We start from the raw sequence: 22,951 nt of genomic DNA, 5'->3' as shown, positions 1-22,951 counted from the left end.
TGTATGGAAACCAATTTGACAATAAATTTCATATTAAAAAAAAAAGATTAGTTGAAAAAAACCCAAAAGTCATCCTTTGAAAGTGTACAATTCAGTGGATTTCAGTATGGTCACAGACTTGTGCAACCATCCCATTATCTAATTTTAGTACATTTTCATCACTCCGAATGAAAGTAAAGGAACCACACCTTCCTCAGCAGTTACTCACCATACCCCCTCCATACAGCCCCTGGAAACCTCTCGGTTACTTCCTTTCTCTATGGATTTACCTATTCTGGACATTTGATATAAATGAAATCATGCAATTGATGGCTTTCGGTGTCTGGTTTCTTTCACTTGCATCATGTTTCCAAGGCTCCTCCATGGTGTATCCTGTGTCAGTGCTCTGTTCCTTTTTATGGCTGAATAATATTCCATTGCATGGATATACCACAATCTATTTGTTCATCTGTAGATGGATGTTCGGGTTGTTCCCATTGTCTTGGCTCTTATCAACATAGTCACTACGAACATCCACATGTAAGTTTTTGTGTAGGGACCGATCAAGTTTTAGTTTATGGTTTATCAGGCCCTATGGCCTACTATGATCAGATAAAGAAATGGTGGGGTGCCTGGGTGGCTCAGTCAGCTGGATGTCAGGCTCTTGATTTTGGCTCAGGTCATGATCTCACAGTTTGTGGGTTTGAGCTCCCTGTCTGGCTCTGTGCTGACAGTGCGGTGCCTGCTTGGGATTCTCTCTCTTGCTCCTCTTCTGCTTGTGTGCATGCACATGCACACACACACTTTCTCTCTCTCTCAAAATAAATAAATAAATTTTAAAAAAGATAAAGAAATAGCAAATATGAAGGAGAGGTTGATGTCAAATTGGTTGATGCTAAATGCTTTTAAAATTTCCTCCTGATCATACTTCCCTTTCTCCTATTCTCCTCCTTACTCTTATACTCATCTCTCCCCATAGAGTGGTCCAGTCAGTCTCTTGCAAATGTCCAAAAAAGGCACTCTGAGATGCTCATGAAAAACATTCCATAAAAATATCCCCCACAAAAGATATTCCATAAGTCTGGAAAGGGGAAAGAAAGAGAGAGAGAGATAACGATGTATAGCCCAGACTTATTATTCAAGGACAATTAAAACATCATTTAGAAACATTAACTTTTTTTAATCGAGAGGGGCTATACAAAAGTATGCAACTCAATTAATTATCATACACACACATGCACATCATTTAAGATTCATCTATCACCACCAAAGTAAAGGTAGATAAAGAGTTGCTAGATAACATATGGAGGCATGGAGTGTCCAGTTAAACTTGACATTCATTGCAAACAATGAATAAATTTTTAGCACAAGTGTATTCCATGCAACATTTGCGACATTTATTTCAAAAAATATTCATTATTTATCTGAAATTCAAATGCAGCCCTGTGTCCCATATTTTTGGTAAATCTGGAAATCCTAGAAGGGGATATTAAAGAACATCCATTGGGTATAAATCATTCTTATGACTGAGTAGCAACTGGGGCTTGGTTAGAGGAAATCCCTGAATAAAATGAAATTTGGATTTAATTTGTAGATTTAGATGACTTTGCTCTCTCCCTAGGGTTTTGTATAAATAAGCTCTTGTCATCTTGTTTTCTCGCAACACCTCCACGCAATACTTGGGGGTCTACAAATGGAGACACAAAGGCAAAGATGTCAAAAGACACTCCAAGATCCCTCAGTGAGTTTGGGGTCTATTTAAACAAAATGTCGTGACTGGTTTCAGAAAGAAAACAGAGAGTTTATTGATAAAGTTTAAGAGAAGGAAAAGATCTTATTTGAAGCCCTTCACACTGTGGATGAGGAAACTGAGGCTCAGAAAACCTAAGTAATTCTCCCTAAGTCACAGAGCTGGTTAATGGTTGAGATGATGCTGAAATCCCAAACTGCTGAGTCCTGGCTTTATGGAGCTCTTTCCAGTTTGCCAACACCACACATCCTTCCCCTTCTCCTCCTTTCCCTTTAGTTTTCTTCTTTCTCTCTTTTTTTTAAGCTTATTTATTTATTTTGAGAGAAAGGGAGAGAAAGTGCATGTACAAGTGGGGGAGGGGCAGAGGGAGAAGCAGAGAGAGAGAGAGAGAGAGAGAGAGAGAGAGAGAGAGAGAGAATCCCAAGCAGGCTCCACACTGCCAGCATAGAGCCCCATGCAGGGCTTGAGCTCACCAACTGTGCGATCATGACCTGAGCCTAATTCAGACGCTTCACGTACTGAGCCACCCAAGTGCTCCTAGTTTTCTTCTCTTGCAATATGGTATAGATAATCAGATCAGCCATAATCATACAGCTATATGGCACACTAAACTGAGAATTTTTCCTAGATCTTTCAAGTATAGAGATCTGGATTATTCAAATCCTTTTAAAAAATGTTTATTTTTAAGGGGGCGAGCAGAGAGAGAAGGAGACAGAAGATCCAAGGTGGGCTCTGTGCTAACAGCAGAGATCCCCGATGTGGAACTAGAACTCACTAACCATGAGGTCATGACCTGAGTGGAAGTCAGATGCTTAGCCAACTGAGCCTCCCAGATGCCCCAAGAGAGCTGGATTATTCAGTGTGGGTCAAATATTTTTCTGTTCTAAACAAGGTTTACAAAAAGATTTAAGAATCGTCATTATCAGATCATGGGGCAATCTTTTCCTTTGATTTATACATTTTCCATTTCGTTCATGTCCATTGGACCCAATGAACAAATTCTGGAAAGAATCTGGATTTGTTTTGAATATGCAAACCTACAAAATCAGCAGATTCCGAATGATTATAGATTGCCAAGTCTCTCAAAGCTTCTGTATTTATATTCGTTCTATATCTAATTGCTCTGTGTGTTTCTAAGTCAGTATTTGCCTCATGGACTTCTTTTCACATGTTCCAGGGACTTGGTCAATATCCAACACCGGATTTTTCCTCTCATAGCTCTCCCAAACCCAGTTACAATGCCAAGCCACGTCAAGAACTTTGTAGGCTATCATTTGGTCTGTTTATTTGGGGAGGAGCCATCTTGCTCCTCTTCTTTGGGGCTTGATGTTCACTGTTGGGAAGCTCTCACCTTGTAGGATGTGACAACTGGAAGAGAATGCTTTATTGAAATCCTTGCGACAATGACTTTGTGAAGACTTTGGAGGTTCTTTGCTCATTTCTACAGGGTGGAAAATGCCGTTATGACTCAGAGTCCTGTCTTAAGGAGGACAGCTGTGGCCCGGGGCATTTGCAGATCATGTGGGGTTCTGGAGGGTTGCTAGTGAAGTGACTTTTCTATGGCCAGACTAGTGCAGTGAAATGACAGTGTTAATCGTCATTTTCGTTTCCTCAAGTTCGTTTCTGAATCATCACATTTCTGAAAACCAGGGCATCCTAGGGTAGCATAAAATAGAGAGTACCTGACATTGAGGGAAGGGGCAGTCAGTCCTCTGGAGTTTATATAAATGATGTGTCTACTTGGCCTGGTGGTCTCATGAAGAACCAAGAATTAATCTAAAAGTGAGCTCATGGAAGTGAACTACCTCATGAGTGGCCTCCCCTCATGACACTGCAGTTGAGGCTCTATTTCCTATTGAGAGTAAGAGACAACAATAAGCCTATTCTGTCCCTATTCACCCAGGCACATGCTGATCCGCGCTGATAAATCACTTGGTAGCTACAGAGAGGGGAAGATTAATGACCTTTCTTTTTTGACCAGTGTAGATCTAAAGCTTCCCCCACACTGGGGGCCTCATTTTCCATTTCCTATTAAAATCTGTGGCTCTCCTTTCCTGAAATAGCCAAATATTTTCTGTATAGAAAAAAAGAAAATCTCATCATATTTACACTCAAGGGAATTTCCAAGATCTCAAGGGATCTGAATTCCTTATTTGCCAACTAGTTCATGTATTTTGTCATTTTTCATCAGGTAACAGAGGTGACTATTCTAGAATTTGTCATTATTCTCGGGGTTGATTTATTGTCAATTTTTATAGTACTGCTTATTCTTTTTGAAAATAATGTGATCTTGTTCTGGGTGCTTGTGCTTTGTGGTAGAGAGTAATTACCTACTGACGAGATGGCTATGAATAGATTTTGAATCTTGGGGAATATTCCACTTCCCTTGAGGAAACAAATCAGGGAGTTTAATCAACCCTGGAGATTGAGGACGGAGATGAATATGGGCTGGAATTGAATGTTGGTGTTTGAGAGTCACCAGTGATGGAAAAACCAAGCAGCCTTAAAATGTTCGTAGCTGTGAGCTCATCTCTATTTTGCTAGGCTGTGATTGACGTAGGTTTTCAATAAAGATTCAGCAGCTCATTTCCAGAATGCCATGGAAAACTGGCTTCTTCAAGAAGGATCATTCTAAGGGAAATCAAATAGGACTAGAGCACAATACTAACCATGCTAACACTGAATTTCAAACAATAACAAGCCATTTCTAGCCTTGAAAGCCATTAAAAAAAAATGCCAAGGAAGCGCAGCCTTGCAAGGTCAGGTTTCTCATCACTAGAGGTGTCTAACTAACATCACCTAGGAGGGATATTGGTTTCTGAATCAGGTGGGAGGTTAGACTAGATGACCTTCAAAGGCAGTATATATTCTAAGATTCTTTAGCTATATCAAGGAAATGAGGGACTAAAAGAAGTTCAGTTCAGGAACTAAAATAACCCTTTAGAATGGTATTAGTGTGATTCCAGGAGTATGATGTACCCTGTATTTCCAATAACCCACACTTTGAACCTATGACCCAGCGTCAGTGTTTCTTACTTAAAAGGCACACGTATACCTTTTCATATACCCAAGCTTTGGCTCTCCTAGTTTTCTCCATAGGAAATGCAGCCCCAGCCTGGCAGAACATCCACTAACCCCTTAAAGACCTATGTCTAAGGTAGTGGTTCTCAGCTAAGGTGAGTTTGTGATTTTTCCCCTCCAGAGGTCATTTGATGAAGTCCAGAAACAGTTTTTGGTTGTAACAACTGGGGGGATGCTACTGGCATCTAGTGGCCAGGGATGCTGCTAAACATCCTGCACCCCACAGGACAGCCTCCAACAGCAGTCACCTAGGACATCAATAGTGCTGAGCTTGAGGAAACCTGTTCTTAGTTAGGTGAGCTTTTAGGCAAAAACCCCTGCATAGCAGCCGTAAAGCTTTTTTTAAAAAACCCTTTATATCTTGGGGCATCTGGGTAGTTCAGTCGGTTAATGTCTGACTCTTGATTTCGGCTCAGGTCATGATCTTGCAGTTCATGAGTTTGAGCCCTGAGTCAGCCTCTGCGCTGACAGTGCAGAGCCTGCTTGAGATTCTCTCCCCCCTCTCTCTTCCCCTTCCCCCACGGAATAAATAAATAAACTTAAAAAAAAAAAAGAAGGAAAAAAGTAAAATCAACAGATGTTTTAAAAAAACACTTAAAAAAAATTTTTTTTAATGTTTATTTATTTTTGAGACAGAGAGAGACAGAGCATGAAAGGGGGAGGGTCAGAGAGAGAGGGAGACAAAGAATCTGAAACAGGCTCCAGGCTCTGAGCCATCAGCACAGAGCCCGACGCGGGGCTGGAACTCACGGACCATGAGATCATGACCTGAGCCGAAGTCAGACGCTCAACCGACTGAGCCACCCAGGCACCCCAAAAAACACTTTATATCTTCTTTAAAGCACTTACCATTTTGTCCACTGGGAATGTCATTTCTTGGGAAACTTTCTTAAGCTCTAATCTCTTAGTATGTATAAAAATAAAATTGGGGGGCACCTGGGTGGCTCAGTCAGTTAAGCGTCTGACTTTGGCTCAGTAATGATCTCACAGCTCATGAATTCAAGCCCCATGTGGGGCTCTGTGCTGACAGTTCAGAGCCTGGAGCTTGCTTTGGACACTGTCTCCCTCCCTTTCTGCCCCTCCCCTGCTTGCGCGCTTTCTCTCTCCTTCTAAAATATAAATAAACATTTAAAACATTAAAAAAAAAAAGAAAAGAAAATTGGACTTACTCTGATTGGAGATGTAGGGTAGGGGGTGGGAAAGCTCTGCCTGTTAGCCCTAAGAGGAATTTTGAAATGTTCAATGGCAATAACATATAAAGAGCACTTACTGAGCACTTACTATATGCCAGGTCCTGAGCCAAAGCTTTACATGGCTTGCACATAGGAGGAGGCATTAACCTATGTTGAATGTTGAATTGTCTTACATAATTCAGAAGAATATATAAGGGTTCTGTGTTAGTTTCTTGAGACTGCCTTAACAATGACACCAAGTCATTAGATTTCAGGCCCACCCTAATCCAGTGTGATCACGTCGTAATTACATCTAAAAAAAAAAGAACCCTATTTCCAAGTAAGGTCACATTCTAAAGTTTGGGGTTGTGGTGGTCTGAGTGCTTGTGTCCTCTTAAAATTCATAGATTGGAAACCTAATGCCCAGCGTGATGGTATCAGGAGGTGGGGTCTTTGGGAAACCCCACAAATGAAGTGAAGCCCTCATGAATGGAATCAGTGCCTTTATAAAAGTGGTCCAAGGGAGATCCCTATCCCCTTGTACTTTGTGAGAAACTGGCCATTTGCAACCTGGAAGAGAACCTTCACCGGAACCCTACCACGGTGGCACCATGACCTTGGACTTCCAGCCTCCATAATCACTAAAAATAAATTCCTGTCATTTATAAGCCACCCGGTCTGTGGTACGTGGTTAGAGCAACACGAGTGGCCTAACACATGGTGGACATGACTTTTGGGAGGACACTTTCCAACCCACTACAGTCTGCCCTCTGGCCCTCTTGTGTGAAATGCATTCATTCCATCCCAACATCCTCAAGTCATTTTTTAATTTAAGTTTATTTACTTATTTTGAGAGAGAGAGAAAGAGAGCACACAAGAGCTGGAGGGACAGAGGGAGAGGGAGAGAGAATCCCAAGCGGGCTCCACGCTGTCAGTGAAAACCCAGAGTCGGACGCTTAACTGACTGAGCCACCCACGTGCCCCCCAACATCCCTGGGTCTTAACCCATTCCAACATTAAATCTCATCAAAATGACATCAACTCCAAAAGTTCCAAGTGTTATCATCTAAATCAGGCATGGGTGAGACTGTGGGTATGATACACCCTGAGGCACAATTCCCCTCCCTTTGTGGACCTGTGGAGCTGGTCAGCTTCTACAATACAAGGGTAGGGGTGCCTGCGTGGCCCAGTGGTTAAATGGTTAAGTGTCCACGGTTCGAGAGTTTGAGCCCCACATTGGGCTCTCTGCTGCCAGTGCAGGGCCCACTAGGACCCTCTGTCTCTCTCTCTGCTCCTTCCCCGCCTGTGGGTAGGACAGACATAGTCTATACATTCCTAGCCTAAAAGGGAGAAAATGGAAGAAGAAAACAGACCACTGGGCTAAAGCAAGCTCGAAATCCTGCAGGGCAAATTCTACAAGGTTTCAAGGCCTGAGAATAATCCTCTGTGGCTCAGAGCTCCATCCTCCAGGCTCAGGGCCGTCCTTCCTGTTTCTCGGAGGATACCAGGTGCTTGCAGCCGAGTGCCTCTATCAGCCTGTTTCCTGGCTGTGGATTTCAGAAATCGAACAGCCTCCCTTCATTTCATCCATCTTTGATGCTTTCGGCTCCTGTTGGCAGTGCTCCGCTGGGATACACTTCTCAGAAACCTTAGAAGTGTAGGGGGTCCAGTCTATTCTTCCTCACTGCACTTTACTGTAAGCACCAAGGGACACCAGGCCACCTTTTCCACCCTTTAAAAATCTTCTTAGCTAAATACCTAAGTTCAATCCTTGCCATCTGACAGCGGAATACAGTTCAGCCAAGTTCTCTGCCACTTTATAACCAGATCATCATTTGTCTAGTTTCTAACAGCACGTTCCTCATTTCCATCTGAGACCTTGCCAGAAGCACTTCAACGTCCATATTTCTAGCATCTTTCTGTTCGTGATAATATATGTGTTCTCGGCGGTGATAGCTTTCTCTACAGCTCTTCCCGTATTTTTTCCCCCAGAGCCTTCTCCAGAATCACCTTTGACCCATATTTTTTAATTAAAAATTTTTAAATGTTTATTTATTTTTTGGAGACAGAGAGAGCACGAGTGGGGGCGGGGGCAGAGAGAGAGGGAGACACAGAATCTGAAGCAGGCTCCAGGCTCTGAGCTGTCAGCACAGAGCCCAATATGGGGCTCAAACTCATGGACTGCAAGTCGGCTGCTTAACCAACTGAGCCACCCAGGCACCCCATTTAAAAATTTTTTTAAATATTTATTTTTGAGAGAGAGACAAAGCATGAGTGGAGAAGGGGCAGAGAGAGAGGGAGACAGAGAATATGAAGCAGACTCCAGGCTCTGAGCTGTCAGCACAGAGCCTAATGTGAGGCTCAGACCCACAAACCTCGAGATCATGACCTGAGCTGAAGTCAGACACCTAACTGACTGAGCCACCCAGGCGCCCCACCTTTGACCCATATTTCTTTCTTTCTTTTTTTTTTTTTTTTTTAAGTTTTTAAAGGTCTATTTATTTTTGAGAGAAAGAGACAGAGAATGAGTGGGAGAGGGGCAGAGAAAGAGGGAGACACAGAATTGGAAGCAGGTTCCAGGCTCTGAGCTGTCAGCACAGAGCCCAATGTGGGGTTTGAACTCACAAACCGCGAGATCATGACCTGAGCAGAAGTCAGACGCTCAACCGACCAAGCCACCCAGGCGTGCCCCCCCCCCTTTTTTTTTTAAATTGACCCATATTTTGACCAACAGTCTCTTCGGGGCAGTCCAGGCTTTTTCTGTCATGAGCCTCAGAATTCTCCCAGCCTCTATCCATTACCGAATTCCAAAGCCACTTCCACGTTTTAGAGTATTTGTTACAGCAGCACCCCCCACTTCCTACTACTAAAACCTGTATTCGTTTCCTAGGATTGCCATGACAAATTGCCACTAACTGGGTGGCTTAGAACAAGAGCAATTTATAGTGTCTTAGTCCTGGAGGCTGGAAGTCCAAAAATCAAGCTGTCAGCAGGGCCGTGCTCCCTCTCAAGGCTCTGGGAAAGAACACTTCCTTGCCGCCTTCTAGCTTGAGTGGTTCCTGGCAGTCCTTTGTGCCCTCTGGCCTATACTGCATTGCTCTAAGCTCTGCCTCCATCATCACACGGTCCCTCTCATAGTCCTCCCCTGTGTCTCTCTGGGTCCTCTCCCCTTCTTAAGACATCATCAGTCATGGGATTCAGGGCCACCTTAATCCACTATGACCTCATCCTAACTAATTTCATCTGCAAAGACCCTGTTTCCAAAAAAGGTCACATCCTGAGGTTCTGGGTGGGTATAAATTTGGCGGGGGGAGGACACACTATTCAACCCACTACAGGTTCCAAGTAGAAAAGTTTGGAAATCACCGTACGAAACTCAACCTCTCGAAGGCACGCCTTCATTTTTACCTCCCCAACTTCTCGTACAGGTCATGGAATGCAATTAAAAAATATGTATTGCCTGGAGTGTGCATACTTATGTTCATAGCAGCATTATTCATATAGCCAAAAGTTGGAAACAACTCAAATGTCCACCAACAGACAAATGGGTAAGCAGAATGTGGTATAACCACACAATGGAATATCATCCCATCTTAAGCATACATGAAGTGAAATCGCCCAGACACAAAAGGACAAATACTGTATGATTCTACCTATATGAGACACTTAGAATAGTTAAATTCATAGAGACAGAAAGGAGAGTGGTGGTTACAGGATGTGCAGGGAAGAAGGAATGGGGATTTATTGTTTAATTAATATAGAGTTTCAGTTTGGGATGGAAAAGTTGTGCAGGTAGATAGCAGTGATGATTGCAATAATAATGTGAAGGTACTTAATGCCACTGGATTGTGCATTTAACAATGGTTAAAGGGGTGTCTGGGTGGCTCAGCTGGTTGAGTGTGGAACTCTGCATTTCAGCTCAGGTCATGATCTCACGGGTTTGTGAGATGGAGCCCCATGTTGGGCTCTGTGCTGACAGTGTGGAGCCTCCTTGGCATTCTCTCTCCCTCTCCCTCTCTGCCCCTCCCCTTCTCGCACTCTCTCTCTCAAAATAAATAAACTTAAAAAAATTAAAATGGCTAAATCACACAGCGCTTGGATGGCTCAGTCGGTTAGACATCCAACTTTGGCTCAGGTCGTGATCTCACAGTTTGTGGTTCAAATCCCACGTCGGGCTCTGCGCTGACAGTTCAGAGCCTGCAGCCTGCTTCTGATTCTGTATCTCCCTCTCTTTGCCCCTCCCCTGCTCACGCTCTGTCTCAAAAATAAACAAAACGTTAAAAAAAGCGTTTTTTTAAAATGGTTAAATCAGTACATTTTAAGTTATGTATATATTTTACCACAATTAAAAGAAAGAAATATTTACTGGAAGAATTACTTCCCTCATGTTCGAGACATTCTCATCCCAGATGCCTAAAATACCAGTCATCAACTTCCAGTCCCTTCAAATCCTCACAAAAAAAACAAAACAAAACAAAAAAAAACAAACAAAACCAGAATTCACTTATTGAATACTTATTATATGCCAGGCACTATGCTAAACATTCTGCATGCATTATTTTATTTAATCTGCACAACAACCCTTAGTATTTATTGGAATCCCGATTTTGCAGATGAGAAAACAGGTTCAGAGAGGCTAAGTAACTTGTGCAAGGTCACCAGCTAATAAATGGAACACTGGGGTTTGAACTTGAATTTTCTGGAGAGCCCATGCTCTTTAGCACTTTGCTGTGCTTCCTCAAAAACCTCTCTCAAACCCGTGAGTCCCATGCTTTGAAGATCAGGACAGAAGGTGGCCTCTAGTACAGTGTCCCCAAGCTTCTCCTAGAGAAGATAATAGCCAAGACTAACATAGTGCCTTCTACTGTGTCTGAAAGTACTTTACGTATATCAACTCCTTTCATTCTACAACAGGCCCCCGAGGTGGGTGCTATAATTTATCCTCATTTTACAGAACAGGAAATGAGGCACAAGGAGGTTAACTTGCCCAAGTCACAGAACTGGGTATCTTCCCAAGAAAGTCGACTCAGGGAACTTTCAACCACCTCCTTTTCTTCCCCTCTATCAGGAAGAAATCCTCTGGCTAATGCCACCTGAAGGGCAAAGCGACCAAGTCTTCCTCTCACTCACAGGAACCTCATTCCTTTGCTCCACCTCTGTGTCATGATTGAAAAGTCTGTGGAATGAATGCATAAATGAGCCAAAAGGGGCTCCCTGCCGCTTTCAGCTGAAGCCCTCCACATCACCCAGAGATGCTCCGCCATCACACTTCTGCCAGTTTGACTTATCTCTAACTTGATGGAAGTACTTAGGTTCTCCAAGCAGACATGCTCTTCTGGTGCCTTCCATTGATATTGGAAGTTCTTGTGCTTTTAGTTATCTGCTGTCATGAGTTATTAGACTTTGTATTGACAACATCTATAAGCACAGACTTATGCATAGCAGACAAGATAAATGAATGACTACATTTTCATAAGACCCCAGGGTCCTTCCTTATATCCCCTGGTGAATTGTCCTCTATTACCTCAAGTCCTTCTGTGCCAGAAACCTCACTCGGCTTTGTCAGCCTGGATCCAGCTCTCATCCTGCATCCTTGGGTGGTAAAGGCATTCATCACTTTTGGCTTGAGGTCCGAACAGGGTTTGGGTTGGCAGGCATCCCTCAGCTTGCCCACCTGGGTCCCAGTATAGTGGAATGAGGAGCCCAAAAAGTCCAGGGGAATCTTTAGTGTGTTTGCCTGCCCATCCGCTCAGCCACCTGCCTTATGTTTTTATGGAGAATCTACAGTGTCAGGCACCCTCGAGTATCCGTATTGGGAGTTACTGCACGCACACGTCTTGGAGCCTCTGAATATTCATGAGAGAAGCAGAAAGTCCAATGTTAGAGAGGGGAGAAATAGTAATTCATAAATATTAATAAAGGCAGGCCACATGCTGCAAGGAAGGCTCTGAATGCTAACGAGTAGATGACGTCGGGCCGGGCGCGTGGCAGCGGGCGGGTGCCCGAGCGCGGGCGCGCCCCCGAGGGCCCGGGCACGAGCGCGGGGAGGGGGCGGAGGGGGCGGGGTGGAGGAGGGGAGCGGAGCCGGGCGCCGGCCGAGCTGCGGGGGGAGCGCTCGCTGGCTCGCCGCTGCCGCTGCCGCTGCCGCCGCCGCCGCCGCCGCCGCCGCGCTGTGCTCCGGCCGCTCCCCGCGGCCCGTGGATGGGGGTGTCCCGCTGAGCCCCGCGAACCGCCTCCCTCCGCCAGGACCCGCACAGGTGCCGTCGCGGGGGGCGACCTTAGCCCGACCGACCCACTGCCGTGGGTGGGGGTTGGACGGGGGTGGTGAAGGAGGCCCCGCGACTCGGGTTTCTCCGTCGGCGGGTCGGGGGGCGCCGCAGCCCCGCGCCCCCAGCCCGTCCCATCCTGGAATCGGAACGAAGGAGCCCCGAGGCCGTCGCCCTCCTGCCCAGCCCTTCACGGGAGTGCAGCGCCCGGGCCGGGAGCTGTGGGATGATGGGCACTTCAAGCATCATCAGATCAGAGCCTTGGCCCCCCAGCCAGGCCTGGCGTGCGTGTGCGAGTGTTTCTGTGTGTGTGTGTGTGTGTGTGTGTGTGTGTGTGTGTGTGTGAGAGAGAGAGAGAGAGAGAGAGAGAGAGAGAGAGAGAGAGAGAGACACGGGAGGCGGCGCGGACTGGGGGGCTGGGGGAACCGGGGAACGCTGCCCGGTGGTGTGGGCCAGTGGATCTGTACCTCCTCCCGAGACCGTTATCTTGCCCGGACGCCCTTAAACGCCCCAGAATCCTCTGTGCCCCTACGAGCCTGACCCCGCACCCGCCCGTGCCCCTCCCTGGGGTGCCGAGCCTTTCCCCAGGACCATGCATTCCTGCAGTGTCAGAACCGCTGGCAGCTGCCGCAGACGCTGCGGGAGCAATTGTTTTACTACGGAACAGGTCGGAGAAAGGACGAGGGTGGTGGTGGTGGGGGCGCTGCCCTCCGGTGGGCCCAGGACCCTTTGGGGTTCAGGGGTGCAAGGCTTGACAGAGCCCTGGGGCGGGCGTGTGATCCCAGCCCTCCCTTCTTTCTGCCTATCCCTTCCCTTTTCACTGCTCGACACCCCCGGATCTCCCTGCCACTCCCGTGTCCCGCTCTTGTTTGGCCAAAGGGCCGGCAAGTATGTGTGCGGCCTGCGCGGGATGAGCCCAGTTTTCCCCGTAGCGCCAGCCATTGTGCTGCTTGGAGAAGCCTTTCTTTACCCCAACAGACCCGGGGGGTGGAGAGGAGGGGGATGTGAGATGAGGGTGAGTGGAGCAGCAGGAGGAGGGGGACGGGGTGGGGGGTGGGGAAGCGGAACCGCAAAGGGGTTGCTGACTTCTGTGCAACAAAATACTCTCTTTCTGTGGCAATGGGAAGCTGGCACAATCCCGTATACTGACTGCTTTTGCTGAGTAGCAGTGGGAAACTGCCGTGGATCAGTGGAGGGCAGATTTTAGGGATGAGGTGTGGTGAGGAGATAGAAATCAACTGATCTATGGGGCAGGTAATAGGAAGAAGGGGGAGATGGAATGGGGCCTCGGTGCAGGTGCAGAGGCCCAGCAGGGGGAGGCATGGTGGATTCTCTACTGCTCCCCCTCCACTCTGCTCAGCTCAGCAAAGCAGGGAGTGAAAATTTGTACTGCAGCCCCAAGCTGCAGCTAGTGCATCGTTATGCTGCAAAGGAGAGGCTTATGTGTTTCCTACAGGGTCTGTTAAGCTCAGAGCCTTTTTTTCTCTTCCAAATTACACCATCTATTGGGAGCCAAAATAAATGCAATAGATTATAGGACATAATCAAACTATAGTCCTGCACTCTGTTCTAGGATAAGAGAAAAAGACAAGGTGACCTTTCGGTGGTTCCCTTTTTCTGCCACTCTTCATGTATTTTTAAAAAATTGATTTTGGAAGTATAGAGAAAGAGGATAAGCAATCAATTGTATTACCCCTCGCTTTTAAGGGGGGAGGCCTCTAGGATGAGCTGTGAATGAAGACATGGGCGGGCGAGCCAGGATGCAAGGGTAGGACATTTCAGTGGGGGTGCAAAGGCACCCCACCAAGAGAGAAGAGCAAAAGAAAGTGAGCTAAAGGAAGGAGACAAAGGGCACAGGTTCAAGAAAGGCTGCCAGCCCCAACCCAGAGACCCCTCCTTGAGCCAGGCTCTCACGGCCTCTGCCATAGTCTGGGATCTTTGTACAAATACCCGGCTCAGTCTGGGTATTGAGTGATATCCAATTCCCAGTGCAGGCTTTCAGTTTTGGTTTCATCTCCAGGTGGTCATTCATGCAGAGCTTCTTGGCTCTTGGGAAGTGAGTTGATGAAAAGAAAGCTGGCTATATTATGGATTGTTCAAATGGCCACATTTCTGAACTCTAGAGCTGTGATATCCCGTTCTTTTATCATCATCTGGGTGAATCCATTTTCTAGAGGCTGCCTGGGCTGAGCATAGGTGCTTTGAGCATAACCTCCCTGTTGACAACACCCAAAACTCAATCTTTGTCTTAGATGCTGATTGGATTGCCCTTTTGTTGCTGGTTAATAATATAGTTTGTGCCATTTAGAATTAGTACCCTATTGGTATCACCTATTCATTCTGGCTCCCCCTTCTCTCCTAGAGAAGAGTACAAGTCTAAAGGAAGTGTAAATATCTCTAACATCATGTCTTTCTGAAATGGGGCCAGTGATCCAAGAAGCTTTCACCAAATAAATTGAAAATAGCAGGGGTGCCTTAGTAAAAAAAGGTGATAAATTTTATTCAGCAGTAGTTCTCCCATTTGATCAGCATGTAAAGCATTGCACATAGACTATCATGGCAGGGGGATTTTGTTTTGTTTTGTTTTTTTTACTTGAAACACCCTCCCCCTACATTTGCTGTGAAACTAAGTTATCCTCATTTTCCTAAAATCATTGACATTTATCAAACACCACATATGCAATACATTGTGTTTAGCACTGCCAGTGATTATTTCCATTACTCTGCAAAATAACCTTCAGCTTAAATACTGTTTTAAACCTCATTTTATGGATGAGGAAACCATGGCACAAAGAGGCTGATAATTTGCCCAAAGTCTCATCGCTAGGAAGTGATAGGACCAGGATGGGAACCTGGAATCCAGGCTCTTAACCATCACAGAGTCCTGCTCTGGTCAACCCAAATCCCCCATCTGTAAAACCTTCCTTGCTCCCTACTGCACTCTGTGATCTTTTCTCAACTCCCTTTGGCACTCAGGGATGCTTAATCTTTTTTGTGCTATTGGCCCCTTTTGACAATGTAGAGAAATCTATGAGATTCTCCTCCAAATATGTTTTTAAGTGCATAAAATATAGTTATATTCAAAGAGCCCTTTAGGGGTCTGTAGACCCTAGGTGAAGAGCGCCTGAGTGGCAATTAGTTATGTATTGCTTTATAGCTGTGCTGTCCACTCTGGTAGCCCCAAGCGACATGTGGCTAGTCCAAGTGGAAATGTACTGTGAATACACACTGGAGTTCAAAGAAGTAGTATGAAAAGAGAATGTAAAATGTTTCATTAATATTTTAAAATATAGATTACATATTGGAATGCAATCTTTTGGACATATTGGATTTAATAGAATACATTATTAAAATATATTATTACAATTAAGATTATCAATTACACTAAGTTATTAAAATTAACTTCCAGAGCTATTAGCTCTATACCAACACCTTCACTGTAACAAATGAGAAAATTGGAACCCATGATGCTTGTCACTCAGCCACACATTGGCAGGTAGGTCTGTTGGCTCTTGAGCATATGTTATTTCCAAGATGTCATAAGGTCCCAACATGTTGCCTTTGCACCCTGTAAATACTCAGAATATATTCTGATGTGATGCAACGGTAATTGGCTTCCTCCCAGTACAATCCTGGTAAGAGCTGTCTGAGTCCCCACCTGGCATGGCCTTTGCCTCACTTACTTAGAGTTTAAGTTTTATAGACAGAGATGGAGAATGGCACTTTCAGGGCAAAACCCATTATTTTTGCTGTCTGTTCAGTTCTCCTCGGTAGTGGTTCCAATTTAAGCATCTAACTGGATCAGAAATTACACAGACAGGAGAGAAAAGTTTGGTTGCCTTTCCGCATTACAGGGAAGAAAGCAGAGTATGTAGAGAAGGGCATGACAGACAGTAATGCTGTGCTGCCTAAAATTGGAAATGAAAAATGTATGTGGGGGACAGATGATCATTTTTCAATGAACACACACTGATTGATTGCCTAGCCGCAGAGCAATGTGTACAGGATGGAACGATGCAGGATGTCCAGAGGACGTCTGTGCCCTCGAGGAATTTAAATTAAAATTGGGGAAGGGCTTGGATACACACACAGTTGGATAAATCACAGTGGAAGGCAGTGTCTGAAGAGGGCCTGGAGCTCAGGAAATGAAAGTAGGCCTGAGTGTGCAGCTTTCCAGGATGTGGTGTCCAAGATGGTCATGGAGGCTGACCTTGGAGCACATGGGTAGTTGGGTCTATCTCTTTCAGGATAACCAGTCATTTAATCCGTTCCTTTAGCCCCAGACATAAGCTCTGTATCTTGGAAACGCTCAGGTGCTTGTTTTTGAGGGTAGTCATATCTAGGCCCATGCATCCCTATCCCAAACCCTTGGGGCCAGGCATTTTAGAAAGCAGTAATAGAGTGTGAATTCTGCATATCATTTCCTGGAGATTGGGGCAACAATCAGTATAATTAAAAAAATTATTGGGGCGCCTGGGTGGCGCAGTCGGTTAAGCGTCCGACTTCAGCCAGGTCACGATCTTGCGGTCCGTGAGTTCGAGCCCCGCGTCAGGCTCTGGGCTGATGGCTCGGAGCCTGGAGCCTGTTTCCGATTCTGTGTCTCCCCCTCTCTCTGCCCCTCCCCCGTTCATGCTCTGTCTCTCTCTGTCCCAAAAATAAATAAACGTTAAAAAAAATTATTATTTCTGCAGCAAAACACACTCAATGGGATAAATTGAAACCATAAGCAATTTTATATTCATGTAGATTAGGTTTAGTTGCCAAGTGAGTTTAGGTCAAGTCGGTTTTTGCCACCAAATAAGTTATGAAAGACTTCCGGTTTTCAGAGCACATGGTTAAGGACGTGGACTTATGGCAATAATAATAATTATTATTATCAATAACAATTATTATTATTATTATTATAAACAGAGAACATATGGGACAACAATGATGTTTATTATCTGCCAGCCACTGTTCTAATCACTTACCTGTATTTTTACTCCTTTAACCCTTAAGACAATCCCTTGAGGATTATTATTTCTGTCTCGAGAAGAATAAAGAGAAGCACAGAGAATTAAGTAACTTGCTAAGGTCAAGTGTATGATAGCGAGGAAGTACAGAAGTGACGGATGCCTGGAAAGTGGAGTCTTCCGTTTTCAGAGGGATACAGACTAATGGATTATGTGGTTATGGTTCCTCAGCAGAGGCGGCACAAAAGCCCGGTCCAAGCTCACATTACCTTGTTTGTTTCTCCTAGATCAACGAATCCTGAAAGTCACAGTTGTCCTATTGCTGTGAGAGAATGGAGGCTCCACTGGTGAGTTTGGATGAAGAGTTTGAGGACCTTCGACCCTGCTGCTCGGAGGACCGGGAGGAGAAACCACAGTGTTTCTATGGCTCATCTCCCCACCATCTAGAGGATCCCTCCCTCTCTGAGCTTGAGAATTTTTCTTCGGAAATAATCAGCTTCAAGTCCATGGAGGACCTCGTGAACGAATTTGATGAGAAGCTCAATGTCTGCTTCCGGAACTACAATGCCAAGACGGAGACCCTGGCTCCTGTGAAGAACCAATTCCAGATCCAGGAGGAGGAAGAGACCCTGCAGGATGAGGAGTAAGAAGTCTTAATTGCCCTCTGTTGCTTCAGACATGAGCCCTGTAGTCTGGGGCTCTTTGACATAGAACTCGTGTCTGTGGGTTCATGGCATATCACTTATGCTTTCATGTCAGCGGGGCGGGGCCCTGGTAATTGCTGACATTATTCTATGATGTCCCTTTACAGGGACCTGGAGAGTTTTCTAAAATTGAAATCTTAGAGGAATGAAGACTTTTTAGAAAATAGATTTTCTTAGGTACAAAATAGAATTTTAGGAGCATGATCCATTTTAGGGTCCATCTATCTTCCGTTTCTTTGTATCAGTAGTAATCCACCCAGATATTAGAAATAAGGATCAGAAAAGAAATTAATTAACTGTGACGGAGGAATCTGTCACTGGAACAATTTGCTTCAAGAAACACCAGAATTATGAAAATCTCCAAACTGTTAACAAATCCCCCCTCAGGACTGGAAAATCATCTACAAATGTTAAGATATATCCAAATAAGAAAGCATACAAATTGAATTGACAGCCCAGGGGATTACCTTGGACCAAAATAAAGGTGATAATTAGGTGACATGGCTTTTGAGTATACAGATTCCCTGTGTCACTTACTAGTCCCCTTTTAGGGTCTTAACAGTAGTCAAGAAAAGGGATTTGAGAAAACTGCTGTTTGAGGAGGGACTAGAAAAAGAAGAGGATAATTTGTAACATAAATTAAAGAAGGGTGTTTTAGGCACTTAGTAAAAATAGGCCTGAATTCCCTGTAGAGATAAAATATGCATCAATTGTTCTTTCTTTCTTAAAAAGGTGAGTTGGGGTTTTTTTTGTTTTTGTTTTTTTTTAATTAAAGCACAGGGACAGGACCCGTGGGCAGGAAGAGCTGCCCCTTGTGTTTGCATTTTATTTTATTTTATTTTATTTTATTTTATTTTATTTTATTTTATTCTATTTATTTTAAACATTTATTTATTATTAAGAGACAGAGAGAGACAGAGAATGAACATGGGAGAGGCAGAGAGAGGGGGAGACACAGTATCTGAAGCAGGCTTCAGGTTCTGAGCTGGCAGCACAGAGCCCGACGTGGGGCTCGAACTCACAAGCAGTGAGATCATGACCTGAGCCGAAGTTGGATGCTTAACCGACTGAGCCACCCAGGCGCCCCTATTGTTCTTTATTTTTAAAGTTTATTGATTTATTTTGAGAGATTGAGAGCGAGAGCGAGAGAGAGTGAGAGAGAGAATCCTAAGTAGGTTTTGCCCAATGAGGACACGGGCTTGAACTCAAGAGCCAAGAGCTGGACCCTTAACCAACTGAGCCACCCAGGCACCCCAAGCATCAATTGTTCTTATGGAATCACACAACAAATGTCAAGTGGTTGTAATGGGACTTGGGAGCAACTGGGCTTTTGGTTTCTCTTTTTATGAACTTGAGTGGCAAGAGTTGCCCATAAATAAGTGGGGTGAAAGGTGTGTCCCAGACAACTAAACCTGACCTGTTTGAGATATAGTTGCTCGCTTGATGACTCTGAGTATACAAGGACTCTGTGTCTGTCTTACTATTATATCCCCATGTCTAATACAGGGCTTGGTGTGTCATAAGTATTCAAATAATAGTTTTTGAATGGAATACTGAATGTCGAATGAATTGGGTGAACAATAATAGCTAGTTTTGTAGGTACAGGTAACGGATTTCCAGGTCCACACCATTTCCGTCTTTTCTTTTTAATTAATGTTAGCCTGAAGTCATGATCACAGAGAACATTTTACCCTGGTGACCAGTACTGTAACTGTGGGCTATGTGTTTTAATTCAATTTTAAGTTTCAAACTGATTTTTTCTTAAATTCTGAGCCCGTTATTAATTTGTTCAACTCCTGTAAGTCTAAAAAGAATGGCTCTGGGGCTTTATTATACAGAGTATTTTTTCACTATAGTTCATTGCACCAGGCAATGAACTAGAAATACAAAAGACTATGAATTATAATTTTCATACTCTCGCTAACTCACTGTGTGACCTTGGGCTAGTCACTTAACTTTAGTTGACTGCGTGGGTCCTCATCTTTGAAACCTCCAGAGTTCAATCTTGATGAAGCGGGGCTAAGGACTTGGAAAGAACCTAATTTCTTACCTCACCCAGGCTGTGCTCTGAAAATGACATTTTAAGATGCGTCCCATTCCTTTTGCTTCCAACAAATCATTCCTCCCCTATCTAAGCCCCCCTCTGCCTCATTAAGGATGAAGGCCCGGTGAGCAAGTTCTTACTCTCTTCCAGCACATTAGCAGAGGCCACTCAATGTTAATTACCATCACATGGGATTATTGGTCTCCTCACCCTGATTTTTCTGAGTTGCCTGCCTCATTGACTGCCTCAGCTAAAAGAGCAAAGGTTGAATAGTTCCTTAGAGATAAAATACAATTTGGGGATAGTGTAGAGGGAGGAATCTGGGAAGAGAAAAATTAACACTGTGCTTTCAAGGTGGTCAATGTATCTAAACCTTTCCAACTTAAAAATCAGAGTTAAATTATACACGTTGTTTATAGATACCTATTCATATACTTCAACTGTAAAGTTATGATGAAGTAAGGGAAAAGATAATTTAATATCTAATCTGGTTGTGATTCTCCTGAGCATAGCTTGTAATAAACTTCCTTAGGTTTGCTAATTGGATGGATATTTCCTCCACAAATGAATTGAAAGTGTGTTGGGTGGGTTAGCAGGACATAATAAAAACATAAAACAAAAGCAGTGAACTTCTCGGTCAAACTAACCTCCTTGAAGAGAGCACAAATCATAAAGCAAATGTGGTCATTCCCTTTAGAGTTTGGATTTCTCTAGTCCTCCTTTGGAACTATTTTGCTAATAGGGAATTGGCTGAGACGTCAACTTCTCTCTGATTGATCAGGGAATGGAAGTATTAGGCATTACAAGAGAGTCAAATTTGAATAGATTTTTCCTGGTTTTAAATTTGGATACTCTTCCAGAATCTGCTCTTTGCATATGTGTGATCATCCTTCCTGTCTCATAAGAGATTGAACTTGGAGGCCAGAGCCTCTCTAGGGGACCGTTACAGAAGGGGAATGGACAATCCTCACCCCACCACCTGCCTCACTGGGATTACAATCCGCCCTCTTACAGGCACCTGTAAGGTAAAGAGGGGCCAAACTTGTGAGAACAATCACCATTTGCTGTTCTGCAGATAGAATTATTGGGTGAAAGGTGCTAAAAGTAAGTCTACACAATAAATACATGGTGCGTAGTCAGCCATACTTGAAGGTGAAGTCAAGTAAATACCACACAACCAGGATATGGAAAGTGGATGGATAACCGTGATTTTGAGGAAAGTTAATTATCCTCTCAGAGGCTCAGTTTCCCCCTATAGAAGGCCAAGGTAGTATTGATTCTATTTCAGTGCTTGAAAGAATCTCAAAAGTTGTTCAAAGTCATTATGTGCTAATAATAATTCCTAAGTCTTAGCAGCGAAAGTGTACTCGCGTGAACACACATCAAAATGTGGCTGTTGGCTTGATTGGACACGAGACACTGGATAAGGGCAGTAGCCAACCTGGAGGGGCTTAAGGGAAATGTTATCAAATTGGAATTCTAATAAGCCCTTTAGGCTAGCTGCCTACCATGTTGTCAAGAACAGAGGGGTGCGGAGGGGGGCAGGATTCATGTAGCCTTGATGGCTACATGATTGCCAGTAGACCCAGATCTTTGTGTATGTGCGTCTTGTCACAACCCATTCTGTTGGGTGTGTTCACCCGGTGCCAGCTTCCCTTTACAAATCCCCAGCCCTGTGTGGTGAAAGATAGCTTAGTCAGTTCCATAGGCACCTGAGACCAGGCTATAAAACAGCCATAGGAAAAGCCTTTTCTGTCACTATAGGGACCGAGAGAGCAAATTGAATCGCGGGTGCCATGGCAGCAAAAGCCAGGAATTGAGGCGACCTGTTTAATCTTGGCTCTTTGATAACAGATATAGGAGATAACATTCAGAGTCTCCTTCCCCCAAGATAAGAGCGAGTGGCAGGACACTTCTCGGGGAAAGTAGGATTTCACAGTCCACCTCAGGGTGACTATAAAAGGGAATATGTTCATGCCCAAGGCCCCTGCTCAGGATAGAACAGATAGCCTCTCTGCGGGGGGTGGGGGGGCGTCGAGGAAGAAAAGCCCTTCCCATTCTCTTCCTCACAGAAAGCTTTGTGTTTTTCCCTCCCACCACCCGGTCTGCTCTGGCTGCCAGCCTGCCGCCAGTGTTCTGCCTTCGCCTTCCATTTAACCTTCACTGGGGCTGGAGAGATAGACAGGAAGCAGTCATGCACCCCGCTGCCCCTGCCATTCCTCCTTTTGTAGACTGATGAAAGCGCTATGTCCAAGAATAATGTAGTTAGAGATCTTTCACGCAGAGCTGGTTTCTGAATTGCTGTTCTAGCTTGTGATTGGGAACTTGGTATATTACTCTGATGCCCGTGCCCGAGCCAGTCACAAAATGATAAAGACTTGGGATAGTTTTGTGGTTTAGGAATATAGGGCTCTGTAGCCGTATGCCCTGGTTACAAATCCCACCTCTGTCATTATTGGCTGTGTGACCTTAGACAAGTTAACTGACTTGTCTGTTTTAGTTTTTTTTTTTTTTTTTTTTTTTTCGCCTTAGGATCTGCCTTACAGAGTTGTGAGGATTGAATGAATTAATTCACACAAAGGTTTAGAAGAGAGTACCTGACTTACAGTAAGTGGCCATTAAGTAGTGACTGCTAGGGTTAGTATTGGATAAAAAGTACTTCAGAAAAGAAGAAAATCTGGACAAAACAGGAAAGAATGAGGATGGCTCGAAATCCCGAGGAGAAAATGGTGTAGGGAATTGTCATAAAAATCTAGAGTTAGAAGGTGAAATCCAGAGTATGTCAGTCAAGGCCCACACGAGAAAAACCGCCACTCCCTAAATAATTTGAGAGAGCCCCCCAGTTGCCATTTGAAGGACAGAAACAGTTTCAAGGTCATTGGAAAGTGTGCAGTTCATTAAAAGTCCCAGCTTCCAGCCAGCCTAGGAGAGACACAAAAGGCTCCCGCCTATTTTGGGCTTTGCTGAATTTTATTTTTCCAGGCACTTGCTGCAGGGACAAAT

At 44.5% G+C, this 22,951-nt stretch overlaps 1 protein-coding gene across 2 annotated transcripts in view; it reads left to right on the top strand.

Moving 5' to 3' along the window:
* Positions 1 to 12,077: 12,077 nt before the first annotated feature.
* The window catches only part of FEZ1 (fasciculation and elongation protein zeta 1), a 43,757-nt gene continuing 32,883 nt past the window's right edge, over positions 12,078 to 22,951 (top strand). Inside the window, exons 1-2 of one of the 2 annotated variants that reach the window (XM_023239273.2) lie at positions 12,078 to 12,239; positions 17,488 to 17,843. In XM_023239273.2, coding sequence (XP_023095041.1) covers positions 17,533 to 17,843 — 311 coding nt within the window. In that variant the 5' untranslated portion in view covers positions 12,078 to 12,239; positions 17,488 to 17,532. Of the gene's footprint in view, positions 12,240 to 12,767; positions 12,916 to 17,487; positions 17,844 to 22,951 lie in introns of those variants that run through there. The other variant, XM_003992536.6, reaches the window with a different exon arrangement.

The sequence above is a fragment of the Felis catus genome, chromosome D1, assembly GCF_018350175.1.
Source record: "Felis catus isolate Fca126 chromosome D1, F.catus_Fca126_mat1.0, whole genome shotgun sequence".
Taxonomy (NCBI): Eukaryota; Metazoa; Chordata; class Mammalia; order Carnivora; family Felidae; genus Felis; species Felis catus.
Note: the sequence above shows the minus strand (reverse complement) of the source record. Positions and strands in the feature narration are given on the sequence as shown.